The 23078-nt window shown below is 40.9% G+C and overlaps 1 protein-coding gene across 4 annotated transcripts in view; it reads right to left on the reverse strand.

Annotated features, from left to right (window-relative positions):
* Positions 1-733: 733 nt before the first annotated feature.
* The window catches only part of KLHL14 (kelch like family member 14), a 61748-nt gene continuing 39403 nt past the window's right edge, over positions 734-23078 (reverse strand). For all 4 annotated transcript variants that reach the window (XM_046925224.1, XM_046925219.1, NM_001012866.2 and 1 more), the window contains exons 4-9: positions 17808-17897; positions 13284-13362; positions 7243-7433; positions 6901-7059; positions 4123-4280; positions 734-3454 (exon numbers count right to left, since the gene is read on the reverse strand). In XM_046925224.1, the coding sequence (XP_046781180.1) occupies positions 3314-3454; positions 4123-4280; positions 6901-7059; positions 7243-7433; positions 13284-13362; positions 17808-17897 (818 nt within the window). In that variant the 3' untranslated portion in view covers positions 734-3313. The remainder of the gene's footprint in view (positions 3455-4122; positions 4281-6900; positions 7060-7242; positions 7434-13283; positions 13363-17807; positions 17898-23078) is intronic.

The raw sequence follows: 23078 nt of genomic DNA on the forward strand, positions 1-23078 counted from the left end.
AAAAGATGTTCCCCTTGGCCCAGTTGGGGCCGGAACCTGAGACACATTTGCTCTGTTTGTGCCTTACTGCCAGTGGGAGTTCTCCATTGTCACAGAGGCTGGCTTCATCTCGATGCTCATCTCAGCCCACGCACCACAGAAATTCAGGGCACTCATGCATTGTAAACCTGAGCACTGTAGCACCCAAGTATTCTCCTGACTGAACCTTTTGTTCTATTGACTCTCCAGTCATTCCATTCAGTAATAGGATGAGAGGTGATGGCCTTAAGTTGCACCAGGGTTGGATATTAGGAAAAATTTCTTCTCAGAAAGAGTGGTGAGGCAGTGGCACAGACTGCCCTGGGAGGTGGTGCAGTCACTGCCCCTGGAGGTGTTCAAGAAACATACAGATGTGGCACTGATGGACATGGTTAGTAGGCATGGTGGGGTTGGGCTGACAGCTGGACTAGGGGATCTTAGAGGTCTTTTCCAACGATAATGATTCTAAGACTCTGTGATTCTAACTCCTCCATTACGCCCTCAGCCATGCCCGAGCACAGCTCTCAATCGCTCCAAACCAAGGAGTCAGGCCTGCCTTGAGTGTGCTCAGTGTTCAGGCCCAGCACTGCGCTCGGGGGAAGGTGCTGCTTCACTGCGTTGTCGCTGCGCCATTTTCAAGCACTGAGCAATGGCACTTGGAGACAACGGGGCTGTTCCGCATGGCCACAAAATAAAGGAAGTTTACACATCTACATGATAAAAAAGTTCCAAAGAATTTAATGTAGTTATTATTTATACATACACTTTATAAGTAGGAATATGGCAGACAGTTGAATTAGTACATAAAGTTTTATTTAAAGTTTTCCCCCTACGAGCAAGCTTCATTTACACAGTCTAATACTGTACAAAATTTACACTCTTTTTGTGACTTATTCAGTTAGCACTTTCCTTGGTCATGCCTTCCTGAAAGATAGAAAGATTTACATAGAGTCCTCTTAAATCTTTAAATCATCTTGGTAAAAAAAAAAAAGAACCACTTAAAAGGACAACAAATATCCTTTAAGATGGTACATTTCAGTAGAGACAAGTGACAGTCAGTGTTTAGTGGCAGACCTTATCCTGATCTTAAACGTCGTTTCTAAGTTTCCTCGTTTAGTATCTTGACAGTTTCCTTTTAATATATATTTATATTTATATACTTTCAACAGGAAAAAAAAAAAGTCATGATTGCACCAAATATATTTTACAAGGGATCCCTTGGATCTGAACAATATAAATAAATACAAAACCAACTAAGATTGCACTATATAGTAGAAATGGATTGAGATTTCAGGATATACACTCCACCTTTACGAGTTCCTTAGTGATGCTCACTGGCAAATTCCCCAACGACACATTCAAATATTAGCATCTTCAGATAATTATTCTGTTTAAACAATTTTTTTTTCTTTTTTTTGCCAGGCGTGCAGCTACTTCATCAATTGGTTTATTGCATCTGTATGCTTATCAGTCTTTACTGCATTACTCCGATTTTACAACTGCGTAATTCTGCCGCAAGTACAGGAGCTGTACTGCAATAAAGCTGGACTGATGCCAGAAAGAATCAGTCCCACAGTATTTGCTCTCCATTATTTATATTGCTCTCAAGCTTCACTATATGGTGTAATTTCTGAATACATTCGTCCTCTTTCTATTTTGCAAAGCAAATAATGAATTCCTCCTCACGTCTATTGCTTCTGCAGTAGAAAGCAACCTCCAGCAGTCATCTGCTCCTCGCTTAATGCATTAGCATTACAACCTATCATGAAAGGTATGCACAAGCTTGAAAACACGGGATGTGAGATTGCTTTGCCTCTTATTTGGTGCAGCCAGTTAAAACTAAACAAATTAAAGGCCAGATTCTTATCTGACGTGAGCCAGAAGCACATCAAAGCACACTGGCTTCAATGGAGCAATATCCCTTTATAGCAATGAGGAAGATGGTCTTGAGAGTAATGGACGCAGCATCAGTAAACCACAATGGAAGAATTCTGCATATGTTTTGCTGAGGTGCAGATGATTATGTTAAGTACCAGACTTCAGATTTTGTCACTGCTTCCGCAATGCCAGGACAGAAAGACATAAGCTTAAAACGTGGACAGTCTGATTTGTGCAAGCAACTAAGAGTTCATAGAGCAAGCCTGAAATAAAGCACTCTGAACTTGCTTTGCACTGTGTAAATAATTACACGAGCTACAAGGCAGTAGAAAGTCCAGCCTCATGTTACTTTGGATCAATAATACAAATCTTTCTGACTACATTTGAAGACCAGTCACACGGGAGTATTTTAACTTCTCAGCAGTCCCCCTCTAAAATTGTGTGCAATCATTTAATAGTCCAAAGTAATACATTTGCAGTTAAATTCAGTCTTCTTGTCTTTGGAAGCAACTAGCACATACGCTCCTAACAGGTGGGTGAGAAAAAGTAAGGAAGGGTTCTGGTGCTTCATTACTTGGTTCTAGAAATAACTTACTGTAAGAACCCAGAATTTAAGGCGTAGGACCACATTTCTGCTATACTAATGTAGAAGTAGTCATTCCATGTGATTTCAGTGAAATGACTCTGACTTTACATAAGTGTGCCAAGGAGAATTTGACCCTAACTCCCAAACCGGCTACTGAAAGCAGTGCTCTGTAATGCATGGATTTCAGTGTAGTCTTGCTTTCTGCTGCACTTACACGTGGGGACTTTTGAAGGCAGAGTGTATTTGATGACAAGCTGTGCAAAAACTGAATGACATTTCTTTACCTTTTATCATCTTCTGATCCTGTGTTGCTTGCAGAGCAATTGAAGTAGCTGTAGGTTAGGATTACAGGAGGAGACAATTCTGCAGTGCAGAGTGAGCTTTTCACTATCTGAATTCTGAAGCATTCATGAAAACAACATCCTCATGACTTCAACACAGATCACATGCAGGTAGATACAATGCACAATACTGATCTTGTCTCTTCAGGCTGTGTCTGAACATTTAGCCTTCATACTTTTAAAGTTAGATTTGACGTGAGGAATCTTTCTGCAGCAGGAAAAAGTTAAAATCAGTCTGAAATGGCAGTCTGTCAGCATGTAATATTCGGTGTGTTTTAGCTACTTGCTTCATAAGACACTGGCTTCTATCTGAGATGGGACAACGCTTTCTTTTTGTTCTCTTTTAGTTTGCTCCTAAAGCATAAGTATGGAATAAGGGGTCAATTACAGTAGATTTGTTTAACAGGAATCCTGTTCTAAGAAAATATTTACGTCACCCGTCATTATTTTCCCAAATGCAATCAGTGTCCGTGTCAGTGCTCCTCCACTATCACTTGTTGTATGGTACACAGGCTGGCAATATGACAGTTGAACAAGCGGGACCTGCAAGTGGCTCAGCAACATCTCCTTCTAGCTCTGTCCAAGTCCCCTTTTCAGGGCTATAGCAAATAGTAGAAGATTTGTAGGCCCCCTGTAACAGAACAAAAGGTTGTATTAAAAGTGGCCTAAGTGAAGTCCAAGTTACCCATGAGCATTAGAGATGAAAAGCCACACTGTTTTTCAAAAGTGACTCACAGTTTTGGGCCTTAACTTAAGAGCCCTTAGGAAGGTTTGGTTTTCCTACAGGCAGAGCATCCAGCTTCTGAAAGCCAGGCTCCTTTACAATGCACCCTATAGGCAGAGCTAGAGGCACACCATCCCATCAAACACTTCTACCAAGTTACATCTCATTTTTACATTACTGAGTACAATCTGATAATAACTTATCGAAATAGAAAAGCACAAAGGTAAAAAAGCACTACATGTTCTCCACAAGTTGAAAACCAAACCAAAACTTGTCTCTGCAGCTACTTTCATAGAATTATAGCATGTCTTGGGCTGGAAGGGACCTAAAAGATTGTTTAGTTTCAACCCCCTGCAGCAGGTAGGGTTGCCAACCACTAATCAGGAACTAGACCAGGCTGCCCAGGGCCCCATCCAACCTCGCCTTCAACACCTCCAGGGATGGGGAATCCACAACTTCTCTAGGCAGCCTGTTCTTCACCCCTTTCTTCCTCTATGTCCCCTCTGACTAATATACACTCCAGGTGCAAGAGCCCAGCAGGAATGAAAGGATCACTGCAGAAAGCAAGTACGCACCATGCTCCAGCTGTATCCTCCTACAAGGTAAATACTGTCATCAAGGACTGCACAGCCAGGACCGCTGCGGCCCTCCAGAATAGGAGTCTGGAGGATATTCCACTGGTCACCTTTAGGGTCATAGCATTCCACAAGCATTACGTCGAGGTGGGAGAAACCTGGATAGCAGCATTGAGAAAGAAGAACATGCATTATGGCATACTATTTTATATTTTATTTTTTTACTGCTAAATTTATTAACTTATAGTTGCAATTGCATTATTACAACATCACTATTAAATTTTCTTCTAGAAAATATTACCATATACACCTAAGCCATCATCTATAATGATAATATCCCATTACTTCAGTTCAAATGAATCTGTTAAAAGCTTTTACCATTAGTTCCACAGTCTTCTACAAATCACAAGTACACTCAATAAAAATGAACAAAGCAAATTCAAGCAATATTCCTTCTCATCTATCAGTGCTAATGCACCTTTGAGCATGTAGGAAAAGGTTGTCCTGGCAGTCTTTCCCAAAGGTCAGCAGATCTAAATTACTGAACAATCAACAGGTTAAGTTTTGCTCAGGAATCAGTGTCTCCTAAGTGAGGACACGTGGTCCAAGAGGGACACAGTGTTCAGGATCAGTTGCAAGCTGTTTTAAGGTTTGCCCTAAGCACATATCTGTGATCTGACAACATCTTTAAGGCAACAGAAATGTCACCAAAAGAACTGTGGTGCCACTCTTCCATGTCTGAGAGAGAAAATGGCTCCAAGAACAGCTGCTTTGTAATCACCAAAGGGCAGATACATGTCAAGACTCTGAAGCTGTGATGCTCAGTAACAAATAAGTGAGCTGAATGCAGACATAGAACCCAAGTGTCCTGGTTCCTGCTGTAGTATTTAGATATTACCCTAGCTCAAACCACCTTTTTTTTTTTATTGTTTGTTTTTTTATATCAGAGCATTGCAAGAAGATTATGGTCTTCTTAACCTGTTAGGATGCTTTACTTGACATTGCTATGTTCTCCATCAAGGCAAAGTAGAAAAGAGAAGTCTGATTTTCTGGAAAAGGGCATTTGGTGTTATTGGTAATTCAAAATGATGTTTCTTGTAGGGGGGAACAAATAGCTGTAATGAAATGATTTTTCTGTCAATGTTTTCAAGGAACCATAGAAAGGCCACTGCTGTGCCAGAATCTGTCTAAGAGCTCTGTAATGAACTGCAGCATTCACATGACTAGCTGTGTTGCAGTAAATGCACTGCTGACAGAGGCATACTGATCCATCTTCACAAAGAAGTGCCTGGCTGTGGAGCTATCAGAGCCCGGTGGTTCTGACCCAGTGGAGAACTTACGACATTCCATCTGCGCTTCAGACCCCTTGCTCCTCTTTGCTTCACTTTACAGAAGCAGCTATTTTCCCAAATAGCCCTTCTTCCAGAGACCAGCTTTTCTAGAAGCCTATCTGTTAAACGCCTCTCACAACAAACTGCAAACAATTCAAAGGATAGCAATGCAGGGCAGCAGCTAAAGAGGCAAAAATGCAATGCTTGCTTTCCCAGAAGTGAAACTGGGTGAAGAAAGAAGGGAGATGGAAACAATTCAAGCCTGTGCAAATTGTTATATCTATCGGAGGACTGGGATGTGTTAAACAGGTTAATTGAGTAGGAAACAAAGCCAACACCATGGAGCTCTGCAACCTTTACAAATTTTGCAGATATTGGCAGATTTTACCCCTTTTTCTTTTTGAAGTTCAGCCCAGAAAGACCCACTATAACTGAGTGTGGGGAATAGAGGCACATCAGCCCAGCTGCAAGGGTTTGTGCTCCAGTACTCTTAACTGGAAACTACGTAGACTTTGTCCCCTGTATGCACCATGGACATCCAGATCTTGAAAGGCAGCATGAATTTTCACAGTCTCATTGAGACTTGGGTGCCAGAGTCGTTCAGGCACATGGCATGGTATCACTGTCAGTTAACATCACCATTCCTACTATTCCTTTTGCATTACAATTTTCTCTTTTACTGTTGTGTTTTTTTTTTCCTAGTTGTTTCCTTTCCCTAAGTAAGAAAGCAAAAGGAAAAAAGAAAAGCAGTGATTATAATCCGTCAAATATTGTCAGAGAACGAGGAACAGGAGCTGTGTTTTTTGTCTGAGTGGTTGGATTAAACAGAACAACAGAATCTCTTTACTTCAACAGTAATAGTTACAGCATGTGAGTATTAAGACAAAAGTACCAGGTGCCCAAGCGGTAGTTAGTTTAACATGAGATCTTTTCGTAAGATGAAAACAAGAGATCTCTAAAAAGAATCATAATTAACAAGCTATATTTAATACTAAAAAGGGATCTGAAGGGTTTAGTCCTAATATTTAATGTCTTTTTTTTTTCTCCCATTAAATCAAGAGCTTGTTTTTGTATGTTGCTCTGAATAAAGCTCTCTCTAGCTGCACAATTTGGAAAATGATTTACAGAGGAAAATATTGCTGGTACTTTCGGGTCAAAGAATAATCTGTTTGTTTCATTGAATTCTTGGTAATGACAAATTGTCCATGCCTTTGAGTAATGGAAGCTCCCATTTTTATTATCTAAAGCATTCATTACTCATATATTTAATGTACTGTTATAATTTTAAAATAATTTGCATAAAATGTTTTTAAAATTGCTGGCTCAAGTGTCCTGTTAAATTGTGTTGCCTGTATTTTAATGTATTTAACAATGACTGTCTAACAAAAATACTCTTTATCAGGAGATGGGTGACACTGAAATGCTTTCTTGCTATTAGAAATGTGACCTTTCAAATGGTTTCCTCCAATGGCATACAGTCGGTCATTCATTACAGCCAAAGTGTGGATCGCTCGCTTTGTGTTCATGTCCTGTTTACGGGCCCAGACGTCCATCACAGGGTCATAGCAGTACAGCCAGGGGACGTATTCTCCATTGTGAACACCTCCTGCAAAATAAATGCACCTCTGTTAATTATTGTAAATAAAGATGCTGTTCTGCAGAAGGAATTTAGCTCTGGGTTTTGTTTTTTTTTATTTCTTCTTATATATATATTTATATATGTATGTATCTCAAGTTTTATATACACATATAAGATGTTTAGGTAGTGGGAATTGTAAAAGATACTGGCCTGAAATATATATCTTGCCATTGTGAACAGCTCCTGCATGGGCTGCCAAAGGTTGTGGTAAGGAAGACACGTAACGCCACTCATTTGTCTCCAGGTTGTAGCACTCCACGCTGGACAAATAGCCAGTTTCATTTCTTCCACCAATTACATATAAGTTCTTGTCCAGGCGGCAGGCATAGAAACTGGCTCTCCTGGAGGACAAGGCAAAAGAAAACACACAAGCCAACAATCAATGAGTCACTCCCATCATTTTTCACAATCCAGCTGACGCCCTCAAGTAGGATAGCTGCTATTCCAAATGATACTTTTTGGAAGTGCCCAGAAGCTTCACATGCTTGCATCTATCCCAAAGTCTTTGTCTGCTTTGCTAATCAAATACATGCTGTACGTCAAACAAATATCTTACATTTCATTTTTGGTGTCAAAACAATTAAGCACACGTAAGTCTGACAGAAAATACATTCATTTTTTTTTTTTTTCAAAGCTGTTTGTTGCTTTTTCACACCCGTGAAAGATAAAAAGGTGCTCATTAATGTTTGGGGCATTACCTTGTAAGGGATATAACAACTCAGGAAGACACAGTGAAAAATGAGGTAGATAATGTAACAATAATAAATTATCTTGACATTCACTTTCTTTATGGTCCTTCAAGGGTCATTGTTCCCAATTTACTAAGAGAACCACATCATCAAAATTTTTCTTCAATTATCATTTTTTTCTTCTTTCTGCAGTACTGCAAATAGAACAACTTTCCTAAAGCTGGGCACAGTGTTACGTTTCTACCCTTTAACTCAGAAAAGGTCTAGCTCCATCCAGCTAACTCTGAGAAAAGTTTTAGCCACCTATTTGGCTTCACATGCAACCCAGGTATGCAGGGAAATCATTATTTTTTCTGGTTAGGACTATTAGGTATATATTAGCTTGTCTTTCTCGTGGCTCTAAAATTAATGGTGTCTGCTACTGAAGTAAAAATAGAGCAGAAGATGACTTTGAGGGACCCTACTTGGTGTAAGCAACAGTCAGGGAACGCTCCCCTGATTATTCAGTGGTAGGAAGTTTTGCCAGGGTAGAGGCCTCTAATTCTAAGTTACAATGGTACGAGAAAAAATGGCAAAAAAAGCACAGCACAAAAACTAGATTTGATTCACGGAAGCATTTAGTTTGGAAACGATCCTTAAAATCACCAAATCCTACCATCACCTAAAATTACCAACTCCACCACTAAAACACATCACTTAGCACTCCATCTACCTATTTCTTAAACACCTCCAGGGATGGGGACTCCATCACTTCCCTGGGCAACCTATTCTAATGCCCAACCACGCTTTCCATGAAGAAATTCTTCCTGATATGCAGTGTAACCACCACACTTGTAGTGCAACTTAAGGATGTTTCCTTGCTTTCACTTGTCACCTGAGAAAAGAGATGGACACCCTCCTTGCTGCAGCCTCATTTCAGATAGCTGTGGGAGTAATGAGGTCTCACTTCAGCCTCTTCTTCTCCAGACTAAACAAACCCAACTCTCCCCGCCTCTCCTCGTAATTCTTGTTTTCTTGTCCCCTCAGCAACTTTGTTCTTCTCTGCACGCTCTCGTAGTCTGCATCCTTCTCGTAGTGAGGACCCCCAAACTGAACACAGAATTCGAGGTGCAAAATTGCTGGTTCCAAACCTAAAATTATTTCCTGGGCTAAACAAGTCACAGAATCATAGAATGGCTTGGGTTGGAAGGGACCATAAAGCACAGTCAGTTCCAACTCTGCCATAGGCGGACACATCCCACCAGCTCAGGCTGCCCAGTGCCCCATCCAACCTGACCTTGAGCACCGCAAGAGACAGAGCACCCACAGCTTCTCCAGGCAGCTTGTTGTCAGTGCCTCACCACCCTTTCACTGTGTGTGAGCCTTGCAGGCAGGCCAGGCACTGCTGGGTCTGACACCTCATAAGCCCACCTCTTCAGCTAACATGGCGCTCTCTGGCTCCCGAGCACTGCCTCAGGAATATGTCTAGAGAAAGGAAAGATGCAAACAGGAGGAAATGAATGCTGCTAAGTGCCTCTAACTACACTGACGAATTAAATAAGACCATTTAATTTATCTGTCAATGGGTAGATAGAAGCTGATGGCATGTATTGCTCTGCATGGTCGGGCAGCAAATTGTGCATCTATGTTTTTAGCCTGATTTTCTATGGAAACAAAGCTTATTTGATTACACTGTACATGTATCCATGTCTGTCTGAATGTTGTCTCCTCACCAAAAACCTGCTGGCTGATTTCACTCTAATTTGACAGCGGGTAAAAGCGTTAGAGGAAACCAAGTGCCTATATGCTTCCTGAGAGCATATGACAGGCAAGACAGCCTGCATTCCCCCCCAGGAGGAGGAAAAGCTGCAGAGGTCACATCCAGTTAGACATCCTACACAGGCAAGCACGTGCTGAGAAATGCTCAGTCAGAGCTCACATCTCCTCTGGCCCTGCTGTAGTCGGCACAAACCTGCAGGGCTCCCAGAATCCATACTTGGGGTGCTCCCGTGCCCATCTCTCTGTCCTTACCCATCTCCTCTGACAAACCATGCACAAACTGCTCTCACAGTTCTTGACATATTTTAGTCAGATTTTCAGTAACAAACCCAATAAAATGTGCAACAGAATGAATTTTCAAAACCAAACTCTACTGCAATTAGTAGGTATATACTATTATATATGAATAGCAGGTTCTCTCCTTTTTTTTGTTGGTTTTCTTTTGTTTAGTTCAAGCTTAACAAAGAGGCAGGTATTACTGGTAGGCACTACTGTTTTAACTGAGATTTTGTGAACATCACTCTGTAGGTGTACTCCTGGTTTCATCCACACAGTGTCACTGTAAGGAGCAAAAATGAGAGCGTCGGCATGCTTCACTCTTCTGTTTGGAGGTGAATACTTATTTACCCAGTAGCTCCTGCCACTAATATGTTTAGGTTTTTGGTTTTTAACTTCTCAGTGACAGAGCACACGAGGGATGTGCTATAAAATATGATTCAGATTGAAACATAATGCAGCAGTCTTCACAAGACAACTTTTCCTACAAAACTGGGAAGAGACTACCCAGTCTAATTAAATAGCTGGAATGCACCTTAGGATGTGAATATGGACAATAAGACAATTATTTGGGGGGATTTTCTTCAGAGCTCCCAAGTGTCTGACGCTTTCTGGTCTCTGAGATGCTTTTCCTTCCAACCCTCTCCCTCAGTAAGAAACCCAACTAACTTTTCTCAGAAGGGCACAAGAAGGGAAACATTTCTAACACTTCTTTCTAATTTCTACCAAAAATGAATCCATGCTCTGGAACACAAAATGCCAGTCTGAGGTGTAAAACTGAGTGATCGCTACAGAATCTGGATCTCACTGCAGGGTCACTGTTATAGTGTTTGGTTTGCTTTTAAAAAGCAAAAGCCATTTTAACAAAGGTTAATGCTATTATTAAAGCCAGAGGCTAAAATAAAACATTATTTTCTCTTTTTTTTTTTTTTTTTTTCCAGTTTCTTTTATCACTCCACTCAGCTTAATTAGAGAAGGCAGCCTGGTCAGATTCACTTGTGCTTGCTTCTCCATGCCCTGGTGGAATACAGTCTTTTTTATTTAAATAAAATCTTCTAATTGGAATGTAAGAAAAACCAGGAGTCCGAAAGTTATAAATGTTCTGCACCCCTTGTCCTGCTCTGGGCTGATTTGGTAGGTTGGAACAGCACTGGACAGAGGTGCCCAGTTGCAACTCACTCTACAAGTTCAGAGATCAGTTCTCCATTAAACTTGTTAGTGTAACTGGACTGCTCTCCAAACGGTATCCCACTCTCATTGCATGGTTGGGTCAATCAGTATTTCAATAACTGCTGAGTCATTTGCTGCTTTTCTCAGCAACACACACCTGAAAACACTGCACACTTTTCAAAGACAACCATTTTTGAGATATGCTACAAATGAAAAGAAGCCAAACTTGGCTTTAAAGCAAAACACGCTGACGGCTCTGAATCCATACAGGGATTAGATTTTTCTTTATAGCTCAAACAGTAAAATCAATCAGATATGGATTTTAGTATATGAGATAAAAGTTTACTCATCAAATATTTCATACGGATTTTCAACTTGAGAATATACTGCCTGTGAATGAGACCCACATTTACCTGGCAGTCATTTCAAAGGAGCTATTACAGTCTATCCAGCCAATTATTCTCAGACTAAAATTCCTAAGTGGGTTTTGACTTGATGGACCATAATGACTCAGAAGAACCCATTAAACAGTCTGTCTTGTCAACGGTGCCTGCATTATAACAGCAGATACAGGGCGTGACCCTGTACTCCTAGTGGGAGAAAAGTAGCCTATTGACTTTAATGAGAACTTTATCTGACTAAGGAGCTGGGAAAGAAACTGCATAAAAGATCCCTGTAGTTTGTATGACCTAAAAACTGTCTGGGCCAGGCCCTACTTCTAAAGGCTGCGACAACTGAGAAAGTCATTAGGGATAAGCAAATGAACTTTTAAAAACATTTCAGAAACTTGAAAACCACTGTTTTCCAACAATAGCTGCTATACCAAGATGCCCTTATAGAAAAATAATGGACAAGCTTATGAGCTATGTATCCTGAATAGAAGAGGTGACACAGTATAGTCCCTAGCTGAAGGAACTACGTATGAGTGGACCATTACATTTAATTAAAACTGCAGTGTGCCAAGCCCCATCCCTGGAAGTGTTCTGGGACAGGCTGGATGGGGCTCTGGGCAGCCTGATACTGGTGTTCCTGGTCCTGGCAGAGGGGCTGGAACTGGATGGTCTTTAAGGTCCCTCCCAGCCTAAACCATTATAGGGTTATATGACTCAAGGACATTAACACATTGCAGTTTATTGCTGGGCAGCTACTAAGCAATCATAAAGCTCAGCATGATTTTCTAACTCTTGGATGAAGGCGGCAGCTCCATGCAGAATAGGAGACAAGTTGTATCCAGCACCTGGAATTACCAACTGTGTTTACCAGTACCACACAACTGCCCACTGTGGAGGTGAAAAAGCCCCTATCATTGCTCTGCAACCTTCAACCACCTACTGCTGCCTTCTGAGCTTTGTCAGCCAAACAAACCGAACCCTTTAGCTGGTCACATGAGCCCCTTGGGAGTTTGCTTGCAGACACTCAGAGAACAGGACACCTGAACACTGTGGACAACTGACACACAAAAAGATGGTAATACTGATGGCCAAGGGAATACGGAGAGCGACCCAGGAGAGTGGTGTGAGCTATCTTGTACATTGGTTCCATGAAAAGATGGGTGTTCATCTGAAAGAAGGTCTTTGAAATAGTTTTTCACAAAAACATTATTACTTTGGATCTTTTGCCTTTGGATATTCTTCCTATGAAACACACATCATTCAGATCAGGTTTGGGGGGCTTTTTTCTTGTTAGGTTGGGATTTGGGATCCAGAGTTTAGTCTGTGCCATCTTTACACGCCCTCGCTCAAGTCGACATGCAGCTCTGCTCTTTGGTACACAGCAGGATTGAAATGTATGCTACTCTAATATGCATTGGCTGACAGCAACTTCATTCAAAGACCACCCAGGATTCTGAGTCCTCTGACAAGGTAAGTCATGTTGAGGAGAGCTCTCCATGGCTGGTGTGGTGAGACGGGATGGGGTCAACATATGAAGGTTTCAGCTCTCTGTACGATATCTGTCTATAATTACTGCTTGTTTACTGCAAACACATCATGACACTTCAGTCAGGTAACATGACAGGATACTACAGAGACTTCAGAAAAACCCTTCAGACTGCACTCGGGCAACCAGTAATTGCACAAAGTCCATGGTTATTTTGCACGAGTTAGCACTGCAGGGTTTGGCATGTGGAGTTTTGAATCTGGAATGTTTAAAAGAATTAGGAGACAAATGGGAAGCAACTGCACGCTGCAGTTTTATCTCAGAATTTGCAAAGTAGCCATCCTTACTCTCCATACTAAGCCAAACTTCTGTTATTCTTAGGATGATAAAACATATATTGAAAAACATGTAGGTTTTTACCTCTCTTGCATGGGTGGAAGTTGTATCCAGCTGTTAAACCTGGGGTCATATCGGCTAACAAAGTTTGTGCTGTGCTTCCCTGTAAAGATAGATTATTTTGAAACTCAGCTGTTTGTTTCATGTATTTAACATCATGATTGTATTATAAATTACATATATTTCACAAGTTGCCAGCTTTTATGAAGGGTTACCCCGTTTACAACAATGTATGATTACGCTATGTGTACAGTAATAAGTCAACAAATGGGGCACTACAAGATTTGAATTAGCAATTGTTAGCAGTAAAAGTGGATACAGATTATTCTTGCTCTCTGTAATAAGATCTTGAAAACATGTATTTAAATTTACTTACAGATGCTGTGGTACTTTCACAGCCACAGTAAATCACAGCACTAAACAAAATTACTGCCCAAAAGAGAATATCCCTATAGTGTTTTATGGTTAGAGTGTTTTGTGTCAGCTAAAAAATCATAGGGAGAACACGTGCATTTCTTTCTCTTCACTTCACCTCTATGTGGAACATAGTAAAAAACAGTGTGCAAGTAACTAGAAGTCACATAAGCCATCAGCATGGGGTACGCAGTGTTTGCACTAGATGGCTTATTCTACCATGCACTTTTAGCGTAAATTAGGAGGAGTTACACGTGTGCATCGAAGGGGGAATATACTCTTAGAGTCTTACTCCAGGTGTGTTAGCTAAAATGTGAAACATGAGCAACATACGCCGACTAACTAGCTTATCCTTGCTGTCAAACTCAAGAACTGTATGCATGTCTTCACGATACTAAGATTTCATCTTATTTTACATGCAGATTGACATCACAGCGAGAAAACTGAAGCAAGAGAGTGTACGGCAATTTCTTGTAACACCTGAGACTTCAACAGATGAGGATCTTTGAAAAAGAAACCTTTGTTTATGTAAGTGTGACTAAAAAATTGAATTAGAGGCTTCAAAGGACAGCAGAATAACCCAACTGTGTATGTCACAGTTCTATAAATGGTCACTGGGTATTCTACAAGGTGAATATTTTTGCATCTGAAAAGCCTCTGTAGGACTGGTTCACTTTACTTGCTGCATTCTACACTTAGTTCAGCATGTGTAAATAGACCATCAAGAGACTGTTGAGAAGAAAAATTAGAATCTGTATTCACAATCGTTTAAGATCATGTTCTACAAGATTACAGAGAAAGAAAGCACTGACCACTCTAACTGGAAGCAGACTCACTCTCTCGCCATGTATAATCATGTTCCAAATCCAGCATGGTGCCTACTGAGGACCAAACTTGCCGCATGCTGAGCTGTGCTCAAATGCATCTCAGAGCATAGGGTGAGAGCCCCAAATGCTAAAGGAAAATGGGCATTTTGCCACTGGGTTTGAGAAGGTAGACTTTGCTCTTGGTCCCTATCTGAATTCCATTGAAATACCATGACAATTTAGAAGAACGTATATCGAGAGTTATAAATCCAATGAGCAGTAAAATAGCAGGACCTGACCAGCTAGGTCTCACTGTTTAGGACATGCATTAGTCTATTTCTACTACAAAAGTGAGATTACAAAACAAGGTAAGTACTGATCACAAGTTTCAATTCCTGTGAGGAGGTCTCTGCTCTACTTACTGCATCTTTCAGAGTAATTTGGGACTTCAGAAGCCATTGGTTATGTGGCAGCATTTTACCTCATGTCTTACAAAGTTCTGATCTGGAGACCTTGGCCTCTTAACACAGTGCATCACACACATATTCGGTACAAATACCACGTATGTAGAAGATTGTGTAGCACGGTGTAGAACGAGATTTTATTGGGAATAGAGTAGGATACATGATACAGATCTGGTCTCTTCATAGGAAAGGAGGTGAAATCAAACTGGAAGGGGCACAAAGAAGAACAACAAGGATGACAAGAAGAACAAGATGTTTATCTTATGGCAGGAGAAACTCCCGCAGAACTTGGCTTGTTGTACCCAGCAAAACAAAAGCTGAAAGGGAAGAGGAACGCTGCCTGTAATACATCAGAGGAACAAATCTCCAGGAGGGGAAAAGCTATTAAGCTAAAGGCCAACTCTGGCACAAGAACAAGGTGATTTAGACAGTCAAAGAATACATTTTACTGGAAATTAGAATAAGGCTCCTAGTCATTGAGAGCAATTGGATTCTGTAACAGCTTTCCAACAGGAGTAGAGCGGGCAAAAAATCCAACTGCTTTTCAAATGGAGCTTAGAAAATTTACAAAATGGGACTATATGATGCCTGTGATGGCAGGAAAAGGATTTGATGACCTCCTTAAGCTGCTTGGTATAAATGGTTTCATTCCAATTTAATTTTGGAATTCAGTTTAAAAGACAACTGTATCTATTATTTTGTCTTGCTCATCAGTCAGTAGGGTTGCACATGCCATGAAGCACTTGTCAGAATGCAGAAACTGTGAGAAGTAAACAGAAACCAGGACTAGTAAATTGGGATAATGAGAGAAAAGGAGGCAGATGCTGCTCTGCTCTGTACAGCAAGGTTTCTGCACCCATGCCAAAAGGTGAAGGGCTCTGAAGGTTACGAATGATTGTCCTAAATCCATGCCAGTGCTCTGCAACCTGCTCTCATCAACATTTACTCATGCGAGGATCCCTTGTGATTGGAAAGGTGATGCCATAGGAGGATGTAAAAAATGAGAAGAAATATCACCACGCTCCCTAGGTTGTCAGGAAGTCAAAGGAGCAGCACAGAATGTGCATGGTCACTCCTTGAGGTACGTCTTGCTTCCCAAGAATTGGCACAATGCCTAAAGAAATGCATAATGCTCCTTCCATTGCTGCTATTCACTGAAACAACACTTGGCACCTTTCCATTTGTATTGGAATCCTTGAAGTGAACTGGCAGGAAAGCTCAAGTTAGGTTCATTTGAAGCCCCTTCTGTACTATGAGGATAGCAGGCAAAGGTCTTTACACAAAAGTCAGTACATGTGAGCAGTTCCCACGTAGCTGCACACTTTGAGCAAATCAGTTTCAAGAAAGAATTACTCCAGAAATATTTCCGAATGTAGTTTATGATTTTCAGGTCTACTTTTTGAGACAAATAGGATCCATTTTGCTTGGGGTAAGTTCGTAAAGAGATCAGTATCAATAATGTTTCCACCTCCTTCACTTGTAACTTCTCTATGGACAAATCGCAGCTCTATGATACTCACAGATCAAGGAAGCTGTTGGATGTTTGCTGCACATGTCTTCAGCTCAGGAAATGATCTAGGCAGCCTTAGAACTAGAGCGCTATCCACGTCACAAACCATGTGCTGAGTCCTATCTCAGTCACAGGGCATGCACCCCTTCTTACAACTCTCTATTAGCTTGTGACTCAGTTTCCACATCTTTAAATGGTGTATAATTATTTGTCTTTTCTTTCGTCCTTCCTATGACATGGCTATTTAATTATAAACTGCCTGGAACAAGGTCTGCCTTTTGTTATCTGCTTACCACCAAGCATAACAGGGGCCCTCAGTTGTTGGCTGTGGCTGATACTCCTAATAATAATTACCATTAATTATGCCCTGGTACTTCCTGCATAATATAGCATAATATAAAGGAGATTCAAACGGCAGAACTGAAGGGCTCTTCTCCCAAGACATTTAGTGATATTTTTAACTACACCGGAAATATGTTTCTAGGGTGCACTGGATTGTTTGTCTCAGGTTTTAGGAAGTGAACAGATGTAACAATTTTCTATAATTTGGTTTAGTGCAGATGCTGAAATGGGGCATTCACAATAAAATATATGCAGTATATGTAATTTCAGCTGGATCCTCTGGTGTTTTAAAGTAAAAATGTGTACCTGCAAGCTGTTTTATGGTTTCTCAGTCATAATTATCTCTGTTACACAGGCTGCTACAACTACAACTCTTTCTTCGTGTGCAAGCTTTTTAACAATGTCTTGACTATTCTGTGAATTTTGCAAGGCATGGTACTCTCCTTTTGCTTTGCTCAGAAGCCTGTTAAATTGTTTAATTTCTCTTTGCAGTAAATTTATGAAGTAATCAAATCAAAGAAGGTAGCAGCAGATAATCTATATGAGAAGCTCTTGCACAAGACTAAAAAAGGGACCAGTTAAAGAATCTCAGTCTAGATAATTAACACATTAACAACTTTAGCTGTGAGTATCTGGTTTGACAATAGAAAGGAAGCATTCATCTACTGCAATTGCATTATTATATTATGACTGGAAGGAGACTGGAAATGAAGGTTAAAATTCTTAACAGCTGCTGCCTGGTGCATGCACTTGAAAGAGTCTGTTCTGCTGCCTGTGGCATTTCTCAAGGGACGTGGGAGCTGATGAATGACAGAGATGCTAATGCTGAAGTACCAGATATTTATTACATCAATATCCGAAAGTAGCCTTTGGTAGCTCAACAATTTGGCTACAGGTCCTCAAAAACACTTACTAATGACCACATCAGCTGACTCAACAGACAGACTGACAGACAGACAGACAGACACAGGAAGGCAGATGCTGCCTGTGTCTTTTAATATTGCGTACATACCATTAGGGTTCCATTGGTCTTCTCCTCCGAGTACAAACAAGAAGTTTTCCACTTCCACGACACAATGATGTGCACTGTTATATGGCATAACTGCAAGCAAAGAGAGAGTTCTTTATCAGTTCAGGGCATGGATTCCATAAAAACTTCCACAGGTACAAAATACACCACGAGGGAAGTTGCACAAAATAATAGAAGGCACCCGCCCCAAGCATGTATGTCTGATGAACTAACAGCAGAAACAGATGCTTATTAATAATTTCACATTATTTGATCTTGCAGATAATTGAAGAATAAAGCAGGAATGCTGGCCCCTCAGTGTTCCCCCCCACATCCATATATACGCTGCTCTAAAATGAATCTGCTAAAATGAATGAAGTTGTCTGATGTTTTCCTGGAACAAGCAGATGCTAGGGATCCTGGTATGCCAGGAAACATTATAAAAACCTCAGCCCAGCTTTGTTCTGTTGGTAATGTTTCCACAAGAAGAGTCAGTGTGTTCAGTAGCTTTCTATTACACAGCAATGAACAAACTGCATTTCCATACAGTTTTAAGTTTTTAAATTAAGGTCCTGCTGATTTAATGCCTTTTCCAAATGTATACGCTTAATTTCCTGTACAATGTCATTAGCAGCACAATCACACATTTTCTATTCATCTAATCAGGAAGCCCTTTGTTAACAAAGATCAAAACTGTGGCATTAGGTTTGCGGTATCCTTTCTTTTCGGAGGCGCTGCAATTACTATACACCAAACACAGTCACAATATGCTATTTTTTTCAATTTACATTTTCCACCATAAGTAATAAAACACAAAAATAAGGGCTTATCTCTACATAATATGCATATATTATTGTGCTGTGGCATACAGCACTATTGATATTATACGATAAATGAAAACTTAGGCAGCATTAGTTATCATACCACATATAGTAGTTTTGGCCCAGTGACACCAGTAGGAAAAATGATGTCCTTGTTCAGCTCATCATATGGGTACCTTAAATCTAGGTGAGGACAAATGGGGAGGTGATGTGCATGTACAGGCAGGGAACTTATTGCTTGACACGGATCAACAGAGCACTTAGGAAACCAGTGCAGTGGGAAATCAATATGACTCAGGGCCAGCTCTTACTTTGTGCTCTTTTGCCAATGCCAAAAAAAAATAAAAAAATAATAAAAAAAAGGCAGCCTATCTCACACTTGGATTATTTTGGGTGATATATCTCTCATTTCATTTGTTTTATTATCTTTTATTTTTCTCAGAATGCGGCTGTGCAGTACAGCATATGCAAATAAAAATAATAAGGAATGCGCAAAGCTCTGTTATTTAGGACACATTTTCTTAAAGATCAAGTGGGCTCATTTCTTCTTCCTGAAGTTTTTGCCAAGGCAATGATGGATAAGCAAGGTTCGTTTCTAGTTAAGGTCAAATATTATTTTCATAGTCTACGCTCTTAAAAGTCATGTAAGTGAAACAATTCTTTAATTGGGCAGCTAAGTACAGTGGAAGATCACTAATTGTTGTTATTTGTTACTAGCAAACTTAACATAACTGGGATGTAATCCTGTACTTGGCAACGCCTAAGAATTTATACTACCTATAGATTCCCACAGTGGGATGAAAGAATGACAGAGGCTTTTATTTTCTTAGTCCCCATACCACACTTCTCCCATTTATTAATCTCAAACATCTTCCCATTTTAAAATCTGTCAAACCCTCTGAACTGCCCTGGATTTTGTGGAAACTTATACTACAGAACAAATCTGACTTCCCACAAGAAGTCATCTGTCTCCCTTTGATGCCTCTTGGACCACTCCTCTCAAGAAGAGGTTCCCAAGACCAGTTGCCGGGTCTTTAGTTCCTACCTAACCCAGTGTGCTACAGTATTTTCAAGTCAGGCCCAAGACAGAGGTTGAGTCAGGCTCTTCCTTCAGTCAGTTTGAAGAGACGTAGTATTTATCTAAGACCTGTGTGCAGGCAGCACACGTGCTTATTTTTCACGTGTTGTAATTCCATTTTTGAAAATACTTTATTTATCCTCCATATTGACACAAACAGGGCCAGCAGAGGAAGAAATTATATTTTAAGCTTTTCTGCTGTTTCCATACATATAAACTATGCAATAAGACTCCCACACTTATGATGATAATTAAACCTCAAAAACTAAGGGCTTAATCCCAGCTCCCACTTTACTCAATGGCAACGTTCCCACTGTTGGGGGATTGGGCCCAAATGACCGGAACTAACATCTGCAGCTCACAGGAAAGCCCCAGGAAAGCTTTCCCAGGACAGGAGGGTGGTATTTGGGCAATGCTGTCAGCACCTGAGGGAGTTTTTGCACTGAGATGGGGAAATCATCAACGTCACAGCCTTTCTCCTTGATCATTTTCAGGGTCCCTCACAATCAGGAATTACATACAGAAATCAAGACTAAGGCAATGAACAAGACCGCTATAAAAGGAAAGCACCTGAAAACTTCTGTCATAAGCTATAAATCCTTACGAACACACATCTGTACAGGAGCTAACTTTCATAAATACAGTCAAAATTATGCTAGCGAGCTTGCTAATTCAGTTTCTGGTAGTGACAGTCTTCACAAACTCCCTGAGCTTGCCAGGACGTAACAGGAAGAATTTGGTCCATCACACACACAGCCCAGACTGCTACTTCCATTATTTCTACATGAGCTTTTGTCTGCTGTTTTGCTTTAATCGTGTGAAAATCACATCCTCTCCTTTTTCCATTTCCAGCCAGTGGAACACCTGCCTGCCCCGCAAAAAGGGTATCTGAAGAGAAGTTTGTACGCCGCGCTCAAACACAGCCCAGTGTGAGTTTTTAGCGTGTCAGTCAGTGAGTTAGAGGGAAAGGGTAAGGAGAAGCTAATCAGGATGAAATGAGATTAAAGGCTGTCTAATTTTACAGCAACTGTGATCCATCAGCCACTGTGAAAGTGACAGTGGAAATGAATGATGGAGACAGACAGGTGGGGCTGTACATTTCACTGATTTATCCTCAAATGCACTGGGCCTTATTTTATTGAGTGAACATGACCGCATTTATCATGACTGTCATCTAAACCCACTTCCCTCCATTTAAAAAGGTCACTTTACTAGGAGGGAGTAGGATAGAGGCACTTTCAAAACAGATTTAAAATTTAATAACACATGTTTATAATCCTGTGAGAGAATTCTCAACTTTATTAAGGTAAGATTTAAAAAGAAGGAGATAAGACTATTAAACAGACAAAAAGATGAAAAAAGAAGCCACGGTCACCTGAGAAACATGCTCAGCTACCAAGGTGATAGGTGCCAGGGAATGACTTGAGACAGGCATATGTAGATTAGTAGCAAGCAGAACCCACATCTCCTAAGCCCTCTCCCCTCACACACTTTCCAAAACTCTGGTAGTTTTGTGCATTCTCAGACCAAGAGAAGAAACAAGTCCAAGCAGTCCTAGAAAAGACAGTGCCCCCACCAGCCTTTTTCTCCTGCAATTTAGACCCTCCCTAAGGTGGGAAGAATTTTTTCATGTACATATATGCAACGGGAAGTGCTTTCCAGGTTGAAACTAAAACACTGATCTACACTTGAGACTGATCTGGAAAGCAGGAGAGATGAAGATAACGCTCATGAATCAAAACCTTCTCAACCGTAACAGCTGTGGTCAGCCAGATGCCATCACGCTCCAAAGGCACCTCCAACTTTGGAACAGTGAGAATTTGAATGATATCTTTCACTTAGCCCACAGACAATAACGTGTGCTGTTTGCCTTATCCAGTTTTATTTTGTTTCTGCCAAGAATTGTATGCAGGTCGCTCCAAAAGTAATGCCTCCTAATTATTTCCATGGAAACTAGAGCATGTACAAGGAGTACAGTAACTGTATTTGACAGAGCAAATATTCAGCTACAAGAATACTATTTTTCAACATTGTCACCATCACGAGCTATGCATTTTTGCCAGCAATGAACAAGAGTCTGCATGCCAACTCATACGGATCTGCACCAGTGGAGGTGACCACTGTTTTACAGCTGCTATGACAGTGTTGTTACTTGGTAATTGCTGCCCACGCCATTCATATTTCACTGGCCCAAACAGATGGAAGTCAGAAGATGCCAAGTCTTGACTATACACTGGGTGTGGTAGGACAATCTAGACAAGACAGGCAACGTGCTTCATGATCTTCAAACTGGTATGGGGCCTGGCATTACTGCATTCAAGAGAAAGGTTGCCTTCTTATCTGGACAGACTCTGGAAGTTTGAGCCTTCAGCTGAGCCAGCATCACAATGTACTTGTCAGAACTGATGGTCGGTCTGGGCTCCAGGAAATCTAGAAGGATCACCCCTTTCCTATCCCCAAAGACAGTGCACATCACTTTACCCAGTGAGGGCTGTGTCTTGAATGGCGAATTCACATGTCACTACTTCATGGGCTGCTGTTTTGACTCCAGCTCACAGTGATGACATGACATCTCTTAATCAGTAACGATGTGATACAGGAAAGTGCCAATTTCAGCCTTGAATCGGTTCAAGAGGTCTTGAAAAACTGGCATATGGTGTTCTTTCTGTTCCTCTGTGAGCATAGGACCCACCTGGCACAAACTTTACAATATTCCAACATTGACACAATTGTTTCCAATGCACAGAAGCTGACACTCAGCTCTACCCCCAGTTCCTTGACCGCAATCTGCTGATTCACTTGTATGAGCTGACTGAGACACTCTTCTTGTGACATGCATAGCTATCTGGAACGAGGCTTGCCTTTGACACTGCTGTTGCCACTGCTGAAATGCATCTCCCACCCCTCATTGTGCTCATGTCCACTTGTTGGTCTCCATAAATGGCCAACAAGCATCAATGAATGTCAAAGGGTGCCATTTTTTCCACATGGAGGAATTCAATGACACACCCTTCCTTCACAAGCACTTCTGTGTCTGATGCTGCTCTGTCGGACTGTCCCTCTGCTGCCATCTGTCACATGGCAACAAAATGTAACGGAATATTGGTGGGAACATTCAATCTCTACTGCCATACCACCAACCTCTAGTGTTATGGGTCAACACAGTAAAAGAGGAGGCATTACTTTCAGAGCAGCCCTTGTACATTTAGGAAATTATATCTGGTCGTTCTCGATACATTATCCAAGGGCCACTGCTTCCTCACTTTGATACTAACCAGCAGAGAAGGAGAGAGACCAGGAATGGCATGTCTAAAGACAGAAAGAGAGATAAGCTCTGGCCCCACGTGATCCGAAAATTGTGACACAGCCCACAGC

The sequence above is a fragment of the Gallus gallus genome, chromosome 2 (genome assembly GCF_016699485.2).
Source record: "Gallus gallus isolate bGalGal1 chromosome 2, bGalGal1.mat.broiler.GRCg7b, whole genome shotgun sequence".
NCBI classification, from domain to species: domain Eukaryota; kingdom Metazoa; phylum Chordata; class Aves; order Galliformes; family Phasianidae; genus Gallus; species Gallus gallus.